Genomic DNA, 27,186 nt, shown 5'->3' on the forward strand with positions numbered 1-27,186 from the left:
GTAACTTTCAAGAAAGGGCAATGTCAGATCATGGAGGGCCAGCCTATTTAATAAAGAGAAGTTCCATATTACAAACAGAATTAAATATACAATCCTCTATCTGCTATTAAAAGTTGTACACAACATGTCCCCCATTCACCATCTTTCTAGTCTTACACCTTACTCACTGACATACAGCTGAACACTGTCTATTCAAATTGTCAAACAGTCAGTCAAAATGCCCAAATTCAGGAGATTGTGTATCATATTTGAGGAATAAGGAAGCCAATCTCCTGAATCTGGGCATTTTGACTGACTGTTCCCCATGTCTAGAAGTCTTCCTCCTTATCTCAGCCTCCAGGCTTGTCTCAAGTGCTGGGCAAAATCCTACCTTCTATAAGCCTTTTCTGATCTTATTTAATACTAGTGCCTTCTCCTTGCTAATTATGGCCAATTTATCTGGCATATATCTTGTTTGTAAAAAGTTGTTTGCATAATGTCTTCCCATTAGACTATAAGCTCCTTGAGAGCAAGAATCGTTTTTGATCTCTATTTGTATCCTCAGTGTTAAGAGCTGTGGCTAGCACATAGTCTGTGCTTTTAAAAAAATGCTCACTGACTATGTCAGAGATTTAACTTTATTTGTTAAGTAATTCTCCAAAGAATTTTGAAGACTGGGCAACATGCCCAAATTCATGCCCAAGACATGTTAATTCAAGCAATGTTATTGGAATATTCATTGAAACACATAGAATAGAGAAAGAAGGCCATGTAAGGAGGCTACTGAAATATTACTGGTATGTGGTAGGGAAGATAATGGTAATGAGGAGGTGAGTGAACAAGGGAGAGAGATGTTATGGAGATAGAAAGGATCAGGAGTAATGACTTAAAAATGGGAGCCTAAAACATCCAAGGTAATTAACGTGAGACCAACAAACATGAAGGATGGCATGACAAAGTACAACAAGCAAAAATAAGGTAAGCAAAATGAGACATAGGTTTAAGGGAAAAATCAATGTGTAAATTATCAACTACTTACCTCTCCATTTTCCTTTTGTAATTTTGATTTTATGGATAAACAACACGGAATGTCATTGGGTTTTTTTAATTCTGAAATGAAAATTTAATTGTTATGAAATAAATCTTTATTGTACATAACAATGCTTTTTTCTCTAAATGGGTTTTAAAATGCTACATTTTAAAAAGTGTATCCAGCCACATAATCCTTAGCAAGAAATAAAATTGCATCATGTTAGAAAGGGATTAAATATGTAGTTTATTTCTGATATTCACGTACGTTTCCATAAAAACAAAGCCAAAATGAAATGTCTAGATTGCCCAGTTTTCAATTCTAATCATATCAGAATATCTGTTATTTTCTTTTTAAAAAAACAATAAAGATAAGGAACAGAAGGACACACACACATTCATTCCTGAATTATGCCAAAGAAATGAGTAAATGAACATACACATATGGAACAAATATGTGTATATCTCCTTAGAAAGAGGGTACATGCCCACATAGGTAAATGTAAATAAGTACAAAAACGCACACATTTTCTGAAAAATGAAGCTTACATACATATATTTACATATGTATCCCTTGACATAGTTTTTAAATGAATATAAATTATTAGATATTTAGATTTTTCTGTTTTTACAAAAAGAAAAAAGCTATAATCTAAAGTAAGCAAAAAAAATTTAAAACAGCAAAATATTACCATAAATTCAAAAAGGAGATTGATAATTGCAAAATGCAAAGAAAACATTCTTTCTATTTATAAATTTGTTTACTTATAAAATCATGAATTCTATAAAGAAAATAGAAAAGTATAACCAGATTCAAAGAAGAATTTGTCTTTCCTTGAAACAGACTCAGAATTGATATGGAAATTATACATCTGAATTTTCACAATATTACCTGTTGCTATTCGATGGAAAATTATGGGAATTGGCTCAGTGGTGACTAGCACATCTTCATCATTGTCTGAACTTGAAACATATGTATTATCTGCACAAGAAAAAGGATTTCTGGTCACTTATCCTTAAAAAATAAATTACCTTTAAAAATAATTTTCATTTAATCTATTATTGGAAATATACACTGTCAAAACAAAAAGCTATTTGTTCAATTATTTTAGAGCACTTTTAAATGTAATACCAAAAAAGTAAAATGGAAACAACCTAAATGTCAAAAAAATGTTAAAAATAAATTAAAATGGAGGCCCAATAATATAATGGGGGTGCTATAATGCAATTAAGACCTACAAGTATGAGAATTATAAAACAAAAATCTAGAGATATTTTCATAAAATAAAGCAATATGAAAAGAAGTAGAACTCTAAATACAATAACTTAACCATACTCAAATGTGAGTCCAAGTGAATATTCAAAATTCTATTAGACTTAATAGCATAACTACAGTCAATTTAAAATGAAATCAATTCGCGGATATAGTTTCAAAATGTGTTTTGTTGTTCTGATGTTGAATATTAAGTTAATAATAAATTCTTTAAAAGTATTCACTTGTTTATTATCAGCTGAAACATAAATGGAATGATACATCATGGTTCTATTTACAATTATGTTGAGCTAGGTTGATGGTTCATGTGTGAAATAATGGTGAAGGAGCACTTTGAAAATACTGTCATAAGAGAAAAATAATTCTATCTTATGTGCTCCAAAAGTCTCTCTTAAATTTTAAGCATAAATGCTTCTCCTAAAAAGAAAAAAGAAATAGCTAGCCTTCAAACTTATTAAATATCTTGTCATAACCATTAATGTCTCGTGTAGGAAAGGACATGAGTCCTTAGTAATTAGTAATTTAGAAAAGAATACTACTGGAAGCTGCCCAATAAATACAATTAAATAAAATGTTAATAAGAATATTTGAGGTAATGAAATTATTTTAAATCTAATTTCCAAAACTGCTATATTGTTATATACTTTAAAGTGGAAGATACAATAATCATCCTGAATCTCAAATTAATCTGAAGCACATAGATTACAAATACTCAATTCAAACGCCTTTAATTAGCAAATAGCATATTGAAATATTGTTAAAGCAGATTTTACAATTTTGCTTTTATTTTCCACTACATCTTTACTTCTCAAAGGAAATTCAGTGTACATTTTCTTTCGACATTGTTTCTCTCTTTCCTCCAACAAATAATGAATATTGCCAATCAGTATATTTAAATCAAACTCAAAGTGAATCTTGGAGCTTATTTTAACTAGGTCTAAATCACTGCTCCCATTTTAGATAAGTTAAAATATGCTAGAAATTGATGCAACCACCATGCTGTCACCAGAAAACAAATGCATCTCAAGGACCTCAGTCAGCATCTCTATGAAATACCTCTACCATTTGAACTCTGCATTTCATATCTTCAATGACAGTGGGCAATACCTTTGGTGAGCATGTCTCACTGTTTTCTGCCTTGTTTGATATGTAAGGATCAATATTCCTTATGGTATTACATCTTTCAAGAAATTAAGAATTTCAATAAGTATGGAATATGATAAAGGACCGCATCTAAGGTGAAGTTTTACTATACCCAAAACTCAACAATGAGCTTTACAAATTTCAGCCAATTCTAGAACCATAACAATATATGATAACACATACTAATGGCTGTTTGTTGTCTTCTCATGCTTTCATCTAGGACAAAACTTCTTAAAGTGTGGATCAAGACCTGGAACTGAATGGGAGGGTCACGAAAAATTTGGCAACAGTAAGAGGTTATGTATACCTATTTTATATATCTATATACCTGGGGTCATGTAAAAATTTGGGGGGTAAAAAGGGGTCACCTTTATCAGAATACAGATTAGTTTCATGTTTAATTTCTTTTTTAATTTAACAATGAGATCCATACTTTTTACTAGCTTTTCAGCGTTCTCAAATTTTTCTTCTATTTCTAAAATTAAAGACGGCAACACAATCCAATGAAATGCCACAATATTTAAGTGAGTACATAGTACATCTAGATATTTTAAGTGTCTACTACTCTAGACACTGGTAATGCAAAATACTGTCTCACAGGATTTTACATTCTACTAAGCAGAAACGGCATATAAAAGGGTAAGTAGATATACAATAGATTCAAGAGGGAAAGAAACTGCATGCATACCTCATTATATCAAGTTTAAGACCATTATTTCATCTTTAGGAACAGCATTTATATGCCTATTCCTAATAACCTATCATTTCTATTATGGATCTATGCTCTGTATCTATCAATATTTATAAATAGTTACTTCATTACTAGAATTCCATAAACATGGTGGCACAGTTGATAGACTGTTGAATTTGGAATCAGAATGTCCTGAGTTCAAATTCAGCATCAGATATTTACTACCTGTGTGAACCTAGGCAAATAATAAGCTGTCTGTACCTTAGTTTCTTCACCTATAAATTGGAGATAATAATAGCATCGATCTCCTTGGGTTGTTGTGAAGATGAAAATGAGATAATATTTTAAACGTCTTATACACATCTCTCTCATACACACACACAGACACATATTTGTTATTATTTCTTCTCCATAGAGCCATAATAGAATACAATATCCTTCTACGCTAATGCTAGTCAAGTATACAGATTGGCTAAATATAGCAGCACAAGTCTTCTGCAGAGCATTTCACAATATTATGTCAGTACGGTGAGAACAAGATTTTTAATTGATAGTCATCCAAGTCAATACTTTTTTTTTATTAAAAAAAATTAACATCTGTACTTTTTTAGATCTTGAGCAACTTAAACAATGTTTTATTTTTATGGTAAAAACATGTCTTTTTTTTTTTTTTTTGATGGGGCAAAGAGGGTTAAGTGACTTGCCCAGGCTCACATAGATAGTAAGTGTCAAGTGTCTGAGGCTGGATTTGAACTCGGGTCCTCCTGAATCCAAGGCTAGTGCTCTATCCATGGCACCCCCCAGCTGCCCCCAAAACATGTCTTTAAGATAAAAAGCTAAGTGTCAAACCTGAGGTTTAGGCACAAAATGAGTTCAATTTCCTTCATTAAATAGAGACATTCTCTTGCTGGAGTCCTCATTCAGTGCCTTGGTTTAACATAATACTTTGTATGCTTGGATATCTGGGTCTCGAGTCTATAACAGATTAGAAATAGCAACCAAGAAGGGCAGGGGGCAGCCAAGTAACTGGCTGTTAGAAGTAGGTGCAATTACCACAGAAGTAATGGGAGCTGGCAGCCTTACATTAAGGGCAGAGACAGGAAAAAATTATAAAGCAGACACAGAACCGTATTACTGCATAATATGTTAATGGATAGTCATAATGATGACCTTGGTGGCCTTGAATTAATTTTTGTTAGTCTGTCAAAGAAGGTAGAAAATTATAGGATACTATTTAGAAGGAATCCTATAAAAATTTTCAAAAGAAAACAATGGTAGCACAAAAGGAAAAAGCTTCAGTTATCCTTGGCAAATGCAGGCTCAGTTAGGTTTAGTTCTGTGCCTTTGAGCATCCCATTCTCTACTAAGCTACTGAAAAATATATTCAAAATCTAAATTTGCAATATTCATTTTATTATCATCATTATCATAACCTGTTGCACAAGAAGGAAAAAACACCTAGCAAATTATAGAAGAGTACTGGATGTGGAGTAAGTGGATCTACTTCTTCAACTTAAACAAGTTATTTATCCTCTCTCAGCTTCAGTTTCCCCCTTCTTGCAATGGAGGTTAAGTGACTTGCCCAGCGTCAAATAGCTACTAAGTGTCAAGTGCCTGAGGTCACATTTGAACTCAGGTCCTCCTGAATGCAGAGCTAGTGCTTTATCCACTGCTGGACCTAGCTGCCCCTTCCCCCAACTTAAAATAAAAACATTGAACAAAATTACATCCAAGGTCCCTCCCTTCCAATTCTAAATCCCATAATTGACTACAAAGGCAAGCTTTTTAAGTGGAAAAATGAATTCCTCACTATTTATCATCTTCAATATGATCTGGGATATGATTTGAATTCTACTCATTCTAGCATATGCATCCCAGATGTTTTTGTTTAATTGAATTGGATCTAAACAAATTACTTTTGAACCATAATTACTGAGGAAAAAGGTCCTGAATTTCAAGTAAAGTTTAATGCCCATGAAACAGAATAGAATAGCTAAAATAGCCTTGAAATAGGACTCTCAATTCAACCAACCACTGGTTATGTACCTTTTTATATTTTACCTGTTCCTTCTGTAAAATAAAGGCATGTTACAGCTCTAAGAATCTAATCTATGCTTATATTTTTGATACGGTCTTTTCTAAGTTCTTTTAGTAGAAGTAACAAATATCTCCATTTTCCCTCAGGAAATGAAGACATAAGATTGGTTTAAGATGGTCACTAATGTAAGAGCCGGGATGACTGCCAAAAGAAGAATGAATAAAAGTCCAGAGCTTCAAGTCTTGAAATTCTCTGAATGATCTCCATATACATATGTACATGTTGTGGCTACAAGGATTACTTTCCTTCCTGGTGGAGTTCAAATAATGAGTTTCATATAAAAATTTCACTAGTATGAAAAGAACAATGAGCAGAGTGTTGTCTTAATGAAGTAAGATACTATAGCCTCAGACACTTGACACTTTCTCGCTTTGTGACCTTGGGCAAGTCAGGACCCCAATTGCCTCACCACCTCCCCCCAAAAAGATACTATAGATACTTAAATTTAAAAATAGAATGCAAGAGTTTTTATGTGATAGATCAAATGGTCCTAATTCTCAGAGGCAACAAAGAGTCCACGTTGAAGGTGAAATCACATATGAAACGCACTGCAGGGTAAGAGAAAGGTGACTAAATTTGAAGTCAAAGAAACTTTGGGATCAAAACCCCAATTTTGTCCTTCACTATCCATTTAATGTTAAACAACTCATGTCTAAGCCTTACTTTCTTCTAGATGGTCTATGAGGCTCCTCTGAGCTCTAAAACTATGACCCTATCATCCATCAGATTTGTAGGCACAATTTAGTAAGCCTATTTTCTAAGGAAATTTCACTAAATGCATTCTTTTGAACTCATTGAGTCCTCACTGTACACTACTAAAAAGAAACATTCTGGTGGTTTTGAGCTGCTATGGCTCTAAAAAGTGCCTTGTATTGGTCCTCACACTTTATCAATCTGTCTTCCACACATCTATCAAATTAACAACCTAAAAATACACTTGAAAAAAAAAAACAGCCTCAAAAAAAAGTAGGCACCCAAATGTCTCTAGAATAAAAAAAAATACTCAACCTGTTATTTAAAGCTTTCTACATGAAATAGATGAATGAATGGATTGATTAATGAAAAGTAAATGGAGTACGAATCATAAAGCATGTCATGACCTTGCCTCTTTTCTGCCTTCCTCGCCTTCTGGCATCTTACTCTTGTACATGATCTCTAAGATCCAGCTACATTATCTTACTCTTACGTTTTTGAACATGACACTCCATCTCTCTTGATGCTTTTGCCTAACTCTCTCCACTGCCTGGAATCCTTTGTTACCTCACCTCTACCTCTTAATTTCCATGGTTTCTTTCAGGATCACTATATGCAGAATGTTTGTGCTATCTCCTTCAGCTATCAATTTCTTCTTTAATATCACTTTATATATACTTTGAATAGATAGCCCAGTTACTAACATGTTGTTTATCCCAGTAGAATATATTTTTCATGAATTTGCCTTTCTCTGTATCTGCAGTGCTTAGTACACTGTCTGGTACATAGTAAGCTTTTACCAATTGCTTATGACTGACTAAGTTTCCATACCAAGATACAATGAACTTCATAGGACATAAGACTAATTTCTCGTGAGTCAGGCTGGTCAGTTTTTGTTTCTGTAGTGAATACTATAGGTCTCAAATTCATTAAGTCATGATTACAGTAATGTTCTCAAGAGCTGAGTTCTTAAAGTCCAAGTATGACCTAATTCATGTTTTTTTCTTTAGAATCTGGATCTGCAATATTTTCAGTTCCTGACATGGAAAGTCCTCCTATCAAAACAGATATGCAATTCATTGATAATTCGCAGTTATCAGATAGTTACCCTGAAGAAACTCTAGAAGTTAAGTGAATTGATAAAAGTCACATAATCAGCATTTTTTTTTTTTGCGGGGCAATGGGGGTTAAGTGACTTGCCCAGGGTCACACAGCTAGTAAGTGTCAAGTGTCTGAAGTCCGGATTTGAATTCAGGTACTCCTGAATCCAGGGCCAGTGCTTTATCCACTGTGCCACCTAGCCGCCCCCACATAATCAGCATTTAAGAGAAGCAGTATAATATTGTGGAAAGATCACTGGTTCCAAAACATGAAATCATAAATTCAATACCCTTCTTTGATATCATCTATGAGATCTTAGGGAAGTCATTTATCGGCCTAGACTTCAGCTTTCTCATTTCTAAGATGACTCACTCAGACTAAATAACTCTGAAGTCCTTCATTTCTGTAGCTCTATAGAGTCCATTCTGTTATAATGCAATATTTGCATTATTTTACTCTGCTACAGAAAATGACACAGTAAAAACCACAATGGGGGAGGGGGGAGCAGCTAGGTGGCGCAGTAGATAAAGCACTGGCCTTGGATTCAGAAGAACCTGAGTTCAAATCTGGCTTCAGACACTTGACACTTACTAGCTGTGTGACCCTGGGCAAGTCACTTAACCCTCATTGCCCTGCAAAAATAAAAAATTAAAAAAAAAAAACACATCAGGCTTATGGGGGAAATGGTGCTAAGAAACCAATGCTGAAAAACTTTATCAGTTACATATTTTTTTTTAAAAAGATAGAAACCTAATAAAATGGTAATGATTTCATACATGTTAAATAGTTACAAAATACATAAATATTTCAATAAATTGTGACCATACCAATGGTCTTGAGTTGCTGCTTAACCTGTGCACCAGAGTGCAGAGAAAATAGAGGTTTTGAATTTGCAGGTGGCCTTACTGGGCCACATACAGGGATGGGGAGGGGTGGGTGCCATAGTTATAGTTAAAAGTACTAATAGCTAAAGTTACTAAAGGAGGGGGTACTCAATAAATATTGCACTTTACCTTGAAAAAGACTTCAGCTAGGTGGTGGAGTGGATAGAGCACCGGCCCAGGAGTCAGGAGTACCTGACTTCAAATCCAGCCTCAGACACTTAACACTTACTAGCTGTGTGACCCTGGGCAAGTCACTTAACCCCAATTGCCTCACTAAAAAAAACCCAAAAAACAAAAACCTGAAATTTGTTTGTGGAAGTAGATGGTAGAAATGTTGTAACTTGTGAGTTAATGTGAAGAGGTACAGTTCTTTTATCTTACTGTTTTTTATAGATGAGAACACTAGCAAACTTCAGATTAATATTTTGTTCAATTTATTCCTAATATATCAGTTGAGTAGGAATAAATTCATATTTTCAAAACAAAATTTCTAGCAGAAATGACAGTGTTGAAAACAAGACTTGAAACTGAGTATTCCTGACTCCAGGCCAACCCTCAATCCACTAGACACTCTAGCACAATATACCTTTGTTTGCAAAAGATTTATTATCTAACATTGTTGGCCTTTCACCCTTCTCAACAATTACATTTTTTAAAAAATAAACAAGCTAACAGTAGGCACAATTTAACTCAAGAAAGATTTATTAGCTGTTTACACCAGCCCTGGATTCAGGAGGACCTGAGTTCAAATCTGGCCGCAGATACTTGACACTTACTAGCCGTGTGACCCTAGGAAAGTCACTTAACCCTCACTGCCCAGCAAAAAAGAAAAAAGAAAAAAAGAAATATTTAATAGCTGTTTGCTCTGGTGTGTGATTGTAATGGAGTGGGAAATGATGGGCTCAATGATTTTAGAAAAACATGAAAAGACTTGCATGAAATAATGAAGAGCAAAATGAGCAAATCCAAGAGAACATTGTTTACAATAAGAGCAATGTTGTTTTAAGAATGATTTTGAGCAAATAATTTATTTTGTCTGCTATAAATACCAAATTAACTATGGAGGATGTATGAAGTACACTGCATTCAGAGAGAGAACTGATGAATAGAAGTGTGTATAGGATAATTTTACACATATATACCTATTTGTGTCTAATGGTAAACATCTCTAGGGTAGATGGATGAGGGAAGAAAAAAAAGGGGAAAAATACGTGATAATTTTGTTGTGTATTTGAAAAAATAACAAGTTGTGCGTAGTAGTGTAGTAGATTTGCAATTTCATGTACTTTTTTATTGTACTATGTTATGGAAATACTTGTTTTATCCCATAAATTAAAAATATTTTTTAAAAGACACTGCTGGGGCAGCTAGGTGGCGCAGTGGATAGAGTACCAGCCCTGGATTCAGGAGGACCTGAGTTCAAATCCAGCCTCAGACACTTAACACTTACTAGCTGTGTGACCCTGGGCAAGTCACTTAACCCCAATTACCCAGCAAAAAAAAAAAAAAAAGACACTGCTATATGCTAAGAAAGGATATGAAGATTAAACTGAAATGGTCCCTAGGCTCAATACTTTTACATTTTGTTATGAGAATACAGCCAGGCTGGGGCAGCTAGGTGGCGCAGTGGATAGAGCACTGGCCCTGGAGTCAGGAGAACCTGAGTTCAAATTCGGCCTCAGACACTTAACGCTTACTAGCTGTGTGACCCTGGGCAAGTCACTTAACCCCAACTGCCTCACTAAAAACAAAATAAAACAAAAAGAGAATACAGCCAGGCATAGAAAATTTTGAGAAAGGAGAAAGAAATAATGGCTAGGGAAATCATGGAAGGTGAAATGAGTAGTAGGAAGTAGATTGAAAGCATAGTGCATAGTTGATACACAGAAGTAGGAGACGGGATGTCAAAGAGAATGAAAGAAAACAATGTAAAATAAATTTGGAGATGTACAGGGTGGGCCAAAAGTCACAATGTTTTGATAACTTTTTGAAAATATTTTTCATTTTTATTTTTCACCATTCATGAGATTTTACTTTTTTACACATAATATAAATTCATTTCCTATATATACTGTCTGGGATGCTATGGTATTGCAAATTAAAAACAAAAAATAATGGCGTTACTAAGTATTGAAACCCCTTTGTGACTCTTGGCCCACCCTGTATATGGAAGGTTGTATCACATAGAAATTGGATTTTGAAAAATGGGGAGCCTAGCTTTTCTGCTTATAAGTTTTATGATTTTAAAGTAGCTTAACCCTGCGAATGTTACAATTTTCTTTTTCATTCTAGAGCATATAATCTATCCTGTGATAACCTCAATGCACAAAAATTCTTGGCTCCTTTGTAAATCTGATCAAAGAAAGCATATCTTTAAAATTAACATTCAATCAAATAATCTTTTTTTGGAATGAAATCATCATCTTTCTTTCTTTCTTTCTTTAGAAATTTTGCCTACTGGGATTTTAAGAGGGATGCCTCTATAAATGGGGAAAAGCTTCAAAATTACCTTGGGCCTAGAACTATCCTATGTGGGGGAAGGGTCAACTATGTGTTGCTTTTATCTGAGGGCACCTGATTCGTAGGTAATGGACCTATGCTTCTTGCTGTGATCAAGCAGACTTGCTCAGTTAGCCTCATTACTTTAATCATTTCTGGGCAAACCTCTGACATTCCTACTTGCAGGCCACTAGACAAGGGGCTGAACATGCAGCAGTGCCTTCTGATGACAACTGACATGATGATTACTGTGCTGTTCAAGGTGGCTAGTGAGATAATTTTCCTTAGCTATATATCAGTGAATTATTCTCTATCAAGCATCATCACTGACATTATCATAACTTACATTTAACTATATAAAGTGCTTTTATTGTCTACAAAGTGCTTTCTTTTCAAAGAGGATCAGGAGGGCTGACGCTGTTTTTCTATCTACTAGAGGGAGGAAAAAAAACCTCAATTCTATAAACAACTCAAAAGAAATAAAATGTGATTATCCTTATGCCTCCATACAAGAGGTGTGTGTATACTGATGATTAACATAGAACTATGCCATGCTCAGTGACTAAATCATATCCTAATTACTGATTTTATTTTTATAACAGCTCTGAAGCAAAATGCTTTAAGGATCTCTTAAGAATATACTCCAAGCAGTGGGCAGAAAATTAGAATGAAAAGGAGCTGTCAAGTTCTATCAAGCATAGTTCTTGGTTCCACCAATTGAATCTTTCTAGTACACTTACTGTGTTATTATACCATTAAAGGCACATAATTCCTAAGGATAAATAATGCCTACAGATACATCCCACCATTACATATTAAAAGTTTTATGTAAAATTAGGGACAGATCCATCAGAAAGCAAATTAACAGGATTACTCAAATATAAAAGGAAAAGAATCGCATTTAATTGCTTATAATTTTCTAAATACTTTTAATATAAACTCAATAATAATTTCAAATACAGTATTGACACCCAAAATAAAACCACAAAAACTAATAATCTCTACTTATATAAAAATGGGAAAAAAGAAACATAAAATAAATTCCAACAGAATAATAAAAATATCATTTTACTTAATCTGCAACTCCTTGCAACTTTGGTCAACCAGTACAAACTCATAAGTATGGGTTTTTGGAAACTCAGTGATCTAATCCTAAAGAGGGAGTAGGTGAAGGAACATGGAAACAATCATCATTTCACTAAACATAATCATAGAATGAGACAATATAACAAAATTGGTGGGAAGGCACAAAAGCAATGCTATGGGGAAAATGTCTATCTCTAAACACATCAAGAAGAGAGAAAGAGCAAATAAATGAGTTGAGCACACAATTTCTAAAAATGTAGAAAGAATTTATAAATTAAATAGCAAAATAGAAATCCCCCCAAAAAATCAGAGAAGCTAATAAAATTTAAAATAAGAAAATGAATTCATAAATAAGACTACGAGCTGGTTTTGTGAAAAAAGAACAATAAAAAATAGATACGCTATTGTTTAAAACAAATTACCAGTATCACACATTAAAGGGATGAAAACACAAGAAATGAAGATAAAATTAAAGCAATTATTAGGAGCTATTTTGCTCAATTATATGCCAATAAAGCTGACAATCTAAGTAAAACAGCTGAATATTAACAAAAATATAAATTTCCCAGATTTGCTAAAAAGGAAATAGAGTATTTAAACAACCCTATTTTAGAAAAATAAATTAAATGAGTCATAAGTGAATATACACCCCCCCCCAAATTTCAGGACCACATGGATTTACAAGTGAATTTTACCACATACCTAAAGAACAACCAATTCCAATATAATATGAACAATTTGGAAAAAAAAGAAAGATAAAGAAAAAATCCTACAAAATTCCTTATGACAAATATAGTTTTGATACTTAAACCAGGGACAGCAAAAGCAGGGAGAAAACTAGAGACCAATTTCCCTAATGAATATTGACTCTTTAAAAATGCTTAACAAGGGGCAGCTAGATGGCACAGTGGATAGAGCACCGGCCCTGGAGTCAGGAGTACCTGAGTTCAAATCCGGCCTCAGACATTTGACACTTACTAGCTGTGTGACCCTGGGCAAGTCACTTAACCCCCAACTGCCTCACTAAAAAAAAAAATGCTTAACAAAATATTAGGAAAGAGACTATAGCAGTATATCACAAAGGTTGTACATGATGATCAAATGGGATTTATATCAGGAATGCAAGGCTGCTTCAATATTAAGAAAACTAAAGGCTTAATTAACCATATTTAGGAGGTAATAGTTATAAATAACAAAAGCATCAAAAAGATGATTGTATGCATAGATGCAGAAAAGGTTTTGACAAAATATATAGGGTTTTTTTAATATAGGTTTTTAAGCTAGGTGGTACAGTGGATATAGCACTGGCCCTGGATTCAGGAGGACCTGAGTTCAAATCCGACCTCAGACACTTGACACTAACTAGCTGTGTGACCTTGGGCAAGTCACTTAACCCCCACTGCCCCACAAAAACACAAACAAAAAACAAACAAAAAAACCCACTAGAAAACAAAGGAGTCAGTGGAGAATTTCTAAAAACAAGCTAGAGCAGCAAGGTGGTATTGATAATAGAGGTTTGAGCTTGAAGTCAGGAAATAGACTTGAGTTCAAATCCAGCCTCAGTCACTTACTAGCTCTGTGACCCTAGGCAAGGCACTTAACCCTCTTTGCCTCAGTTTCCTCATTTGTAAAATAAACTGTAGAAGGAAATGGCAAACCACTCTAATATCTTTGTCAAGAAAATCCCAAAATGCAATCACAAAGAGACACACACAACTGAAACAACCGAACAACAACAACAAAAAACAAACAAGAGCAAACATAATCTGTACTGGGGATAAAATAAAAACCTTCCCAATTAGATGAGGGAAGAAATAAGGATGTCCATGATCACAACTATTGTTCATTATTGTGCCAGAAATGCCAGCGATAGAAATTAAGACAAGAGAGATATTTAAGGTGGAGCCAAGATGACAGTGTACAGAAGCACTCAGACAAGCTCTCCATTCCAAACAACTTTAAAATAATGCAAATCAATTTCCAGAAGGGTAGAGCCAAAAGAAGGTCAATGTGAGACATTCCTCCAGCTCAAGACAACTTAGGAGATAGGGAAGATCTGTGACATGGAATTGGAGGTCAGTCCAGAGTCAATGTGGATGAAACTGCAGTGGTAGAACTATGTAATGATGACAGGAACAGCAGCATCTTCAAGAACTTTCAAGTCAGAGACAGTAAAAGGACCCAATGAGTAGTCAGAAAGAAATTACAAGAAGGGGCAGTTAGGTTGTACAGTGCATAAAGTACCAGCCTTGGATACAAGAGGACCTGAGTTCCAATCTGGCCTCAGATACTTGACACTTACTAGCTGTGTGACCCTGGGCAAGTCACTTAACCCTCACTGCCCCCCCCCAAAAAAAAATTAAATAAAAATAAAAAATTATAAGGGACCAAAAAAAAAGTTACTAGGGTACCTAGGAAAAACAAGACACAAACTCAGAAGAAAATGAAATCAACACAGCTACAAGTAAAGCCAAAAAAGTTATGTGAATTAGACATGAGTCTAACAAAAATTTCCAGAAAAGTTTTTAAAAATTGGTTTTCAAAATCAACTAAGAATGGCAAAGGAAAAATTAGATAAATAAATAAAACCAAAGGGAGAAAATTATGAAAGGGCAATAAACAGCTTCATAAAAGGGCACAAATAAATACTGAAGAAAATAACACCTTTAAAAGAAAAATAATTTGCCAAGTAAAAAAAGAGGTACAAAATGCCACTGGTGAAAATAACTCACAAAAAGTTGACTTGGTTAATTGGAAAAAGACACAAAAGCTCACCACAGAAAATAATTCCATAAAAAAAAGAAATGGGCAAGTAGAAAGTAATGACTCCATGAGAAACAAAGAAATAATAAAAGCCAAAAGAAAAGAAATAGAAGAAAATTTAAATATATTATAGGAAAAACAACTAACCTGGAAAATAGATCAAGGGGAGGACTACCTGAATTACTGGACTACCTGAAATCCATAGTCAACGAAAGATTCTAGAAATATTTCAAGAAATTATCAAGAAAAACTGTAAGAAAAAAAAAAAAAGAAAAACTGCCCTGATATCCTACAGAGCATACTAAAATAGAAACTGATCACCTTGTGAAAGAGACCCCAAAATAAAAATTCCCAGAAATATTACAGCCAAATTCCAGAATTCCCAGTTCAAAGAGAAAATACTTCAAGTACCTAGAAAGAAACCATTAAAATACCATGGAGTCACAGTCAGAATCACATAAGATTTAGTAAATACTACATTAAAGAACTAGAAGGCTTGAAATATAATATTACAAAAGAAAAAAAACACCTTGGTTTACAAACAAAAATAACATACCCAGCAAAACTGAACTTCAAGGAAAAATTTTATATACTTAATGAAAAAGAGGAATTTCAAGCACTTTTGATTAAAAGATAACTGAATAGGGAAATTTGACTTTCAAATACAAAACTCAAGAGAAACACAAAAAGTAAACATAAAAGAGAAACCATGAGGGATTCGATAAGGCTAAATTGTTTGCTTTTCCATATGGGAAGATGATACATGTATCTTCTAAGAATTGTATCAATATCAAAGCAATTGGAAGAGAAAACAGAGAGTGCCAGAGTGAGTTAATTATGTCTGGGTGATTTTTTTTTTCCAAATGGATGAGAGAAAGAGGAATGCCTTGGGGAAAAGTGAAGAAAAAGGAAGAATCGGGAAAATTATTTCACATAAAAGATGCAGACAAGGAAGAGCTTTTATAGTTCAGGGGAAAGGGGGAAGGGACAGGTAAATTAAACACATTCATATATAAATTGGTTGAGAGGGAAATATATACATATGTATGCATATACATATGTGTATACACACACACATACATGCACACACACATACACACACCTGTTAATAGAAATCTATCTCACCCACCAAGGAATTAGGAAATAAAGGGGTTGGCAGTTGATAAAAGGGAGGGGCAGATGAAAGAAGGTGATGGAGAAACAGGATAATGAAAGAGAGAAGAAGGATGAACAAGAAAATAGGATGGAGGGAAACACACAATTAGTAATCATAACTGTGAATTTGAATTAGATGAACTCACCCATAAAACAAAAGAAGTTAACAAAATGGATTAGAATCCAATAAAATGTTGTTTACAAGAAAAACACTTGAAATTGAGAAACACACATAGTTAAAATAACGAGCAGGAACAAATTTATTATGCTTAAACTGAAGTTAAAAATGCAGGAGTACCAATCATGGTCTCAGACAAAGCAAAAACAAAAATAGACCCAATTAAAAGGGATAAGCAGGGAAACTACATCTTGTTAAAAAGTGACATAGACAATGAAGTAATATCAATATCAAACATATATGCGTGAAATGGAATGGCATTCAAATTCTAAAAGGAAAGTTAGATGAAATATAGAAGGAAACAGAAAATAAAACCATACCAGTGGGGCAGCTAGGCAGCACAGTGGATAAAGCACCGGCCTTGGATTCAGGAGTTCAAATCTGACCTCAGACACTTGACACTTACTAGCTATGTGACCCTGGGCAGGTTACTTAACCCTCATTACCTCACCAAAACAAAACAAAACAAACAAAAAAAAACATACCAGTGACCTAAGCAGGGAACTCAACTTTCCTTCCCACAGCTAGATAAATTTAACTATAAAATAAATAAGAAAGAAGTCAAGGTGATGAATAGAATCTTAGAAAAGTTAGAAGTGATAGACCTTTGGAGAAAACGGAATGGTAATAAAAAAAAGTACAAGTTACTAAGCTGTATGTGACACCTTCACAAAAACTGACCATGTTTTAGGACATAAAAACCTCACAAACAAATGCAGAAAAGCATGCATATATATATATATATATATAAAATGCTCCCTTTTCAGGCAATAGTGCAATTACAATTGTATTTAATAAAAAACAGTGAAAGCACAGATTAAAAATTAATTGGAAACTAAGTAATGTAATATTAAAGAGTGGATCAAAAAAAAAGAAAAATCAATAATTTCATTAAACAGAATGACAACAATGAGGCAATATCCCAGAATGTGTAGGAAGCAGCCAAACCACTAGTTCTTTATATCTTTAGTTATATTTTTAAATGCATACATCAATGTAAGAAAGAAAAAGTGGATCAATAAATTGGACATACAACTAAAAAAAGAGAACAAAGTAAAAATACCCAATTAAACACGAAAATGGAAATCAAAGTTGAAAGTTAAGAAAACAATTAAACTAAATAAAACTAGGACTTGGTTTTATGGAAGGAAAAGATAAAAATTGTTTTTTTTAAATCAAATTACTAGTATCAAAAATGAAAAGGGTGAATGCACCATCAATCAAGATGAAATTAAATCAATTATTAGGAGTTATTTTGCCCAATTATATTCCAATAAAACTGACAATTTAAGTTAAACAGATGGATGCTTGCAAAAATATTAACTGCCCAGATTAACAAAAGAGGAAATAGAATACTTAACATTATCTTACAAAAAAGAAATTTAGGGGGCAGCTAAGTGGCACAGTGAATAAAGCACCGGTCCTAGATTCAGGAGGACCTGAGTTCAAATACAGCCTCAGACACTTGACACTCACTGTGTGACTCTGGGCAAGTCACTCAACCCTCATCGCCTCCTTACCAAAAAAAAAAAAAAAAGTATTAATTGAAAAAAGAAATTTAACAAGCCATCAATGAGTTCCCCCCCCCCCAAAAAAAATCACCAGGATGAGACAGATTCACAAGCGAATCCTACAATCCTACCAAACATTTAGGGAACAATTAATCCCAATACTATATAAACTATTTTGTTAAATAGGTAAAGAAGGAGTACTACCAAACTCCTGTTGTAGCACAAATATGGTTTAGATAGATACCTACACCAAGTAAAGCAAAAACAGAGAAAGAAAATTAAGAGAACAATTTCTTTAATATTGATGCAAAAAAAGGATATTATAACAATATATCACAAACACTAATACACTATGACCAGGTGTAATTTTTATCAGGAATGCAGGGCTGCTCCAATATTAAGAAAACTAACAGCATAATTGATCATATCAATAAGAATAAAAACAAAAATCAGATGATTATATCAGTAGGTGCAAAAAAAGCCTTTGAAAAAAATACAAACCTATTCTTATGAAAAACATGAGAAAGCATAAAAATAAGTGGAGTCTCTTAAAATAATAACAAATATCTATCTAAAACCAAGAGCAAGCATTATCTGTAATGGGGATAAACTAAAAGCCTTCCCAATAAGAACTGGGGTGAAACAAGGATGTCCATTATCACCATTATTACTCAATATTGTATAAAATGCTAGCTATAGCAATTATACAGGAAAAGGAAACTGAAGGAATAAGAATGGGCAACAATAAAACAAAAATATTCTTTGCAATGATATGATGGAAATCTTACAAAATCAACTAAAAAATCTAGCTGAAACAATTACTTTAGCAAGGATATAAAATAAACTCACATAAATCATCAGTATTTTATATATAACCAACAAAACCCATCAAGAAAAGGTAGAAAGGGAAATGTAAAGAAGGAAATGTCAATGGGACCTAGTGACAATGTATTATGTCCATCAACTCTCATATTTGCATGATTATAATAAAGTAACAAAAATGTAGGCAAATTATTAAAAGGTTATTGGTGTGAGATGATCAAATATAATTCTTCTGTTCTTTCTTGAACGTTAAAATAATCCATAGATTCTAGTTATTCACTTTTTTTCCCCTTGAAAATCAGTCATGGGGGCAGCTAGGTGGTACAGTGGATAAAGCACCAACCCTGGATTAAGGAAGACCTGAGTTCCAATCTGGCCTCAAACACTTGACACTTACTAGCTGTGTGACCCTGGGCAAGTCACTTAACCCTCATTGCCCTGCAAAACAAAACAAAACAAAACAAAACAAAAAAAAAACAGTCACCAAAGTCAGCACAAAAAATACAGTTTGAGGAAGGGAAGAAAGCCATTGGGAATAGGGTGGCACCAAAGTAGATTAAGCAGAAGTAATGGTATGGGAAAAGTGACCTAAGAAAACAATGGTTAAAAAAAAAAAAGACTTAAAAAAATAGATGCATGTGGAAGCAAATAAAAAGATAAAGGTCACCATGTTAAATGTAGCATCCTTCATAATTCATGTGAAATATTTTAGTTATTAGACAGGAGATATAAAGAAGCAAAAAATTCATAACTTCTCTCTAGTATGAGAGATGTAAATACCCATATGACCAGAGAATAGAAGAAATTATCATATGTCTAGAGGAAATGAGGCCTAATAGGAAATAAACAGACATGTTTTTTCCTTCCTCCAGCTCCTTTGTTTTGAGGTTTTGCAAATTTTTTTGTCCATAGTGGAATCTGTTTGTGGATAAACTCTAATTTTGTTCACAATATATATATTTTTGTGATCACACCAGCAAAATTATGAAGAACAGAGTAAAGATTACTTTTCTAAATGCAAGTAAACAGACTGAATTTTATAAAGGCTCAATGATTTTCCAAAATTAGCTTCTATAATTTAACGTAATGTGAAGGTTTCATTTATTACTATGAGAGCTGGTTTTATTTGTGAGTTATTGGTTCTGATCTGAAACAAGATCAGGAAAACATTTTAAAGTCAGTCAAAAAGCTAAAATGTATTCATTACATTAACCTCCTATTACCTTAGTTTACCCAATTTACAAAATTCTTGAAGCATCTATCTCTTCAGGGTCCTCCGAAGCAGATTTCAGAAGACAACAACCCCCAAAATACTGATGTCACATCCAAAGCCTTCAAAAAAAAGCTTTTGAACAAGTGAGAGTAAGAAAATTTAATACATAAAAATGTTGCACTATACCTGGATAATCTTCTGATACATGCACTGAATAGGATACACTGCAAGGAAGAAAGAAAGATAGGGGTGATCAAAATACTGCAAATTTGATATGCATGATTTTCCCCCCAAAATCCTGTATTACCCATTCAAAATAGTTATGCATGAATTAATTGCAATCAAGAAAGGACAAACATTCTGATATTTTAATAAAGATGTATAATATTACAGAATTTATAACATTTACCTTGATACACAATGATAAATTAGTCAATGACAAATTAGTTACTCAAGATTAATCTCTCTTCTGTGATGAAAACAATGATACCTTATCACAAGATTTAATACATTAATTAAGAATAGCAAAAGCAACATTTCATGCATTGGTTATATTTATTTTATGAGGCACATTTTCTTAATTAGAGAAATACTGCTTTAAAGTATCTTTGCATTCTCTTTTAAATTTCAAGTATTATTCTGGAATATAGTACAATAAAAAGAGCCCTCATTCTGAGGGCAGAAGCCTCGGGTTCAAATCTCAATTCTGACACCTGCCATCTATCTTTAAGATACAAGTCACAAAGTCTCATCCATAAAATGAAGTCATAAACTAGATCATTTCTGAGGTACCTCTAGGTCTAGATCTATAAGCTCAATTTTTCATTATATATGTATATATGATCTTGCCATTAGTGGAGATAATACAAGAAAATGAAAGAAATAAATGCTGTTATTAGGAAAATATGTGTACAATAGAGAAAAGATATAGCATGATAATGTAATAACTGGGTGAAATATAATGGCTATGGATCTTTTATCCTGTGTGATTATTAAGGCAGAATCTATGTTATGTTATACATGAGCAATCTGTGATTTCATTGGCATAAGAAGTCAGTATCTTCTCTGAAAATTATGGTCTTAGAAAATGGCATGGGGAAACTGAGATGATAGGTGATTTGCCCAAAGAAGTTACTTAACAAAGATGTGTCAGTGATGCAAATTGAATTCAGGACTTCTTCTCACCTCCCAAATTCAAGAACAGACACCAGCTCTCAAACCATTCAATTGGGCTGCCTTACACACATAGAGATAGACACATCCTCTTTGATTGTGGAATAACTTAAGAATAAATTTACTGAATGGACAGAAAAGAAAAATGACAAATGTTGGATGGGCTATGGGAAAACAGGAACATCAATGAACTGTCAGTAGAACTGTAAATTAGTCTAAACGTTCTATAAAACAATTTGCAACTATGACCAAAAAGCTATTAAATTATTCATATGCTTTGACCCAGAGATACTAATAGTAGACCTTTAGAAACAGCCATCCAAATCAAGGAACAGGAGGCTAAAAGGAACCTGAGAGGGTAAGAATTCTGTTCTGGAGTTTATACATATCACCACATCAATCAATACATTTATATCCTTATGAACATTTACAACATTATACCTCAAATGATCCAATCATACAACCAAGAGTAGCTCCTGTTGGGCACTTCCAAGTAACTATATGTAGTGTTTTCTAACAAAATGGTAGAGTAGCAATGTGGAACTAGCTTGGGTCAGGCTAAAGGAGTCTTCTCTTCTCCAATTTGGTTATGTTGTGCAATAGTGCACCTATAGGAAACTGATTGGCTAACAAGTTAAAAATGTATATAGAGAAGATTCAAATTGGGATAGGTAGTAAAGAATAACTAATATCAGGAATTCTAAATCTGGGAATGAAAGAATGCTTGTGATCAATGTAAAGTGCAACAAAGAAGGTTATTGTTGGGGTCGGGGGAAAGGAAGAAAAAAGGTAGTAAGACGACTGCATGATTTGAAAAGGAAAGTGATCCTTGATTTTGGGGGAAACTCCACATTTATCATCTCATAATTTGTTTACATCTTCTTTGGCAAAGAAAATGACCTTCACCATAGGAAGTATAAAACAAATATACTCACCAGGCAATTAAAATTCAAGTGAAGAAATATAATAGTAAGTCAACAGTCTCCTTAATCAAATACAACAACAAGAAAACACAATTTCAATACACTGTTTGAAAGTATGCACATTTGAATACTAATTTATAGATTTTCCAAAGTAGCAACAATCTATCAAAAAGCATTATTGGTTGTCTGCTATGTGCTAGGCACCATGCTAAGAAATGGGGATACAAAAAAGGGAATGATGCCCCACCTTATGTTCCTATGGACAAGATAAGATATAAATAAAAACTAAGGCAAAAATAGTCCCTGCCCTCAAGTACCTTCCATTTGAATAGCACAAATAAATAAGTAACTACGAATTATATACAGAGTAGATGGAAGTAGATTTACAACGATATGAAGAAAAGGTGAGGTAATTTAGGGAAAAACATGGGAAAATGCTCCAATTTTCTTAAAAGGTGAAACAAATTAGATATTTTAAACTCTAGGCCAATGATTTTGACTGATTACTGACACAGTTCAAGACTGCATTATTAAAGTTATGGTCTGTGAGCACTTAAAAAGTGGAAGTGGTCAGGGATGACTGAACAAGTGAATGAGCATGGATCCATCAAGGATAAACCATAGCTGTTAAATTTCATTTCCTATTTTGAAACAGTAACTATCTGGACAGTCATATAAAGGTAAATCCACAGACAATATCACTGATTTAGAGTTACCAATTTTTACAACTAACAGATGTTCAAAAGAATTTTAACACACTAGAAGCAAATAAGAGGGTAGATAAAAACCTATGTCATCTTCTGAATACAAATTCAATGCTCTTTGCAAGATAGCCTTAGACACATCAAGGCAAGTACATCTTTGTGGAGCACTTGGAGGGATGTGGGCTAAATGATGGAAGAATTAGGTCTACTCAGGACTGTCTAAATGACCAGACCTAAAGAACTTTGATAAGTGTCTTAAATTTAACCCAGATATTGAACTCTAATAATTAAAGTTCTCTAAGGCTCTGCCAGGGGCTTCTTCTGTTTACTTTTTTTTTATGAATGACTCAAATAAAGGGCAGGTGTCATGTTTATCAAGTTTACAATTAAGATGAATATGGAGGGGCAGCTACGTGGTGCAGTGGATAGAGCACCGGCCCTGGAGTCAGGAGGACCTGAGTTCAAATCTGGCCTCAGACACTTAACACTTACTAGCTGTATGACTCTAGGCAAGTCACTTAACCCTCATTACCACCACCCCCAAAAAAAGAACAATGGGAAGAACTTTAAGAATTTTGGATTTGGCTTGGTGGAGTGAGCACATTTTGGCATCACTGTGGTGCAGAGAAAACTATGCTGGAATGAGATAGCATTTCCTTTTCATTGGAAGTTTCAAGCAATGGCTTCATGTAAGGTGACTTGTAAAGAATGATTATGGGGGCATTCTTCCTCAAGTACAGGTTGAAATACAGGCAGTACAGGTCTTTTCCTAGTCTGAGATACTATGTTTCTATGATGAGTTTTTAAAATGTCAGAAGAGGCTTCAACCCAGAAAATCAGTTCCAAACATCTTTTCATCAAGATCAAGAAATAGTCGCTAAGTGGTGCTTAAGGAAGATTAGTACCACTCAGTTCTAGTTTTTGGTCTGGTTAGAGATTTGATGCTACATTATTATATACCTGTGATCAGGTGAAGTTAACCAGAGTAAAAAAAAAAAAATTTAAAGAGGGTTGACCCAAAAAAAGAAATTATTCTACCTACCTATCCCATAATAACATGTCTGCACTCTTCCAACCAATAAGAATCCTGATAGAGAGACATGTAGGCTTAAATATAGAGAATATAGATATGCAGATATATGTACATAATAAAATAGTGCTCTAAAAAAATCACAGGTATAATAGTCACAATGATGAGGCATTCTTAGCCCTATTTTCTTTTTTAATCTTTCTACTCTTGCCCATTAGGACATAATATACTCCAACCTTCAATATGGTGTGAGAAAGGCTAAAATATATAAATGTGAAATCTTACATAAATGCATTATTACCTGAAGAAATGCAATACTTTTTTCCTGGGTTGTATAATGTCTATTTTAATTATAAAGAAGGCTTAATTTAATTCCCTTTCACCACCATGTTCTTCCTCCTGTTAATTCCAACCCCAACCACCATCACACAGAGGGGCATACAATTTTGGCACTTCAGTACCAATGGAATCAGGTGGGATTTCCATGACCAATCAGAATTTCACTAATCATGGCAGATGGGGGGGAAAAGAAAACCTACAAAATGATTCATCAGCTCCTTGTATCACAGCATTTCCTAGGTAATAGAGCAGAAGGAAAATCACCAGGACTGTAAAATCCTAATCAGTTTCACATTGTGCCTTACAGAGTTCCTAGGGAAATAATTCTGTGCAAAGATAGACATGGATGATTTAGCTGTTGGACCTCACAAGTAGAAAAAAATAACAAATAATACATTTGAAATAGATTTAGAACTAAAGTAAACATGTATTGTAAATAGAAAAGGAGAAGACACAAGTAGATATGATATAGTTAAAGACAATGAAGAGTACAGAATATTGAAATAAAGAACATGTAGCAAAAAAGAATTCAAGAGCTACCCATGAATTAATCACTGGGAAAAAGAAACAAACAAGAAAGCCTTTTTCTTCAGAATGCAGGAATATCCAAAAATAAGATTTAATGGGGGTACCATTCTCAAGAAATACACATTTTTACAAGTTCTCCTTAATAAAATCCAAGTACTTCTTAGGTATCATATACATTATGTATTAGCAAATACATGGTTAAATTTATAATTATGGTCTCAAAAATACTTTTTTTTTCCTTAAAAAGTGATGACTTCTTAAAATGGCTATAGGGACATCTCTAAACTCTGGCATTCTTTGCCACACTATAAAGGGAGATGAAGGTAGGATAGAAGTTCTCAACTATTATTATAATTAAAATTTTTTTATTTGTCACATTAGGGTAGGACTTGAATTATCACTTAAAAGAATATCAGGATAAAGTCCTTACAATCCTAGTGTTGATCCCATCTTACTAAATTACTGAACTCATACTTATGCCCTAAGGTTAATGTTTTTCCCCTGGTGAAAAGAACATAAATATGTTGCTACATTAACAAGATTAGTCCTTTACCTAAACTAACTACTATCCTCAATCACCATGTCAATGATAATGAGTTCACTGATACATTGGAACAACCCTTAAGAGAAGCCATTGATTATTCCTTCATCATAAATTAGGAAAGTAGGATATTAGGAGATACCTGAAGTTCATGCACGTCTAAATTTCAAAGTTTATACCAGAGAGGAAATAAAACTCTAGCTGGACAAAATCATGCCTATAGTAAAACAGGTCAGCAAACTTAAACTTAGAGATTGAATAGAAGAGTTGCAATTAATTTTACAGAACATTCAGCCTGATGCAAAACATCTGAAAGGTTAAAAAACTTGGGTGCTTCATTTTCTCATTTATAATATTCTATTATATATGGAACTGTGACATGCCCCCAAGGTCACAGAACTAAACAACTAGAATCTAGCCTTTTTACTGGACTTATTAAGAACATCCTAACAAACAAAAAATTAAGTTTTATATTAGATCAATAGCTTTTCACCTACCCCCTCAGATTGAATTTCCTCAGTTTATATCATCACTCATTTTTTTTAGATGCCTAAATACTATAAGGAACAACAGGATCATCCAACATGTTTATTACATAGGAAACTCATTCATCAACACAAGTTGGTACAATCCTCAACTACCAGCCAAGAGCTTAAGTACTCACAAACGTAATATGTTTACGAATAAAAGTTAATTGACAAACTACTCTTATGTTCCATTGTCAAGAAAATATGAGGACCATCCCAAGCACATCTGGTAGATTCCTTTGTCATGAACTTAACAGAAGAAATCAAGAATCCCACAGAATAGAAAGGAATGGATAAATTTGTGCCTGCACCATTGGAGGGACCCACAAATTGTGGAGATCCACCCAGGCATTATAATGCTTGACAGAACACAGGCCCCAATTTAGGAACAAGAAGTGTTAACTATAGCATTACAAACTATGAACACCAATGAGCAACTCTCTTTACTTCTTTAAACCTCACTTTACATTTCTATAAAGTAGGAATATTATTACACATGTGACCTAACACATCTAATTCTGGATGATAATTCTTTATGACACCATTACTGTTATTTCTATATAAAAATTGATTCCAAGTTATAATTGGAGATGTCAAGAATACATCTGCTTATAAAGTGGGAGTAGAAATTCTCCCTCTTACATCATATCATAGCAGCTAGAGTGAGACTCAGATATTCCAGTTGAACAAATGTGTGGGAAAAAAAACCCACATATTCCAAGTAATTTCCAGTTAGTTACAAGATATCCCTGGAGGCAATATGAAAATAAATTAGGCATATTTAATGTTCTTCATGTTTGAGGGTTTATAAGGAAATAGAAAGTTTTTCTACAATTGATATTATTAAAAATTCCTTGAAGGTAAAATTTATATCCTTTGACTAAGTCTGAAAATATATTATTAGATTCTGTCATAATAATTAGCCCACTTTAAGTCTCAATAATAGTCCCTAAGGTCCTTCCATAGGGAATTTATTTTAAATGAAAAGTTATGAATTCATTCACAATTATTCTGAACCCTCAGTTAACCAAATTCCTAACATTTACAAAGAGGTTAGGTTTTCTGCCTAACTACATTTATATCTATTTCTAGCTAACCCTTTTCCCCTTTATGGTTGTGGCAAAATTCAGTTCACTGTAAACATTTTGGGTAATAGAACAACAGGTTATTTTAAAGTTTCTGTGCACAGACACTAGGAAGGGAAGCTAGGGAAAAGTTTTTTTTTTAAATAATTCCCTCAGACTTGGTCTTCTATGAGATGCCTTTAGAAACCAGACCCTACTTGGAAATCTTCCTTTCTACT

The 27,186-nt window shown here is 33.7% G+C and overlaps 1 protein-coding gene across 1 annotated transcript in view; it reads right to left on the reverse strand.

The window, feature by feature from the left end:
- PARP8 (poly(ADP-ribose) polymerase family member 8) overlaps window positions 1–27,186 on the reverse strand; it is a 254,272-nt gene that overhangs the window by 98,168 nt on the left and 128,918 nt on the right. Inside the window, exons 4-6 of the mRNA XM_043976309.1 lie at window positions 20,305–20,342; window positions 1,901–1,990; window positions 1,019–1,089 (exon numbers count right to left, since the gene is read on the reverse strand). Coding sequence (XP_043832244.1) covers window positions 1,019–1,089; window positions 1,901–1,990; window positions 20,305–20,342 — 199 coding nt within the window. The remainder of the gene's footprint in view (window positions 1–1,018; window positions 1,090–1,900; window positions 1,991–20,304; window positions 20,343–27,186) is intronic.

This window comes from Dromiciops gliroides, chromosome 1, assembly GCF_019393635.1.
Source record: "Dromiciops gliroides isolate mDroGli1 chromosome 1, mDroGli1.pri, whole genome shotgun sequence".
NCBI classification, from domain to species: domain Eukaryota; kingdom Metazoa; phylum Chordata; class Mammalia; order Microbiotheria; family Microbiotheriidae; genus Dromiciops; species Dromiciops gliroides.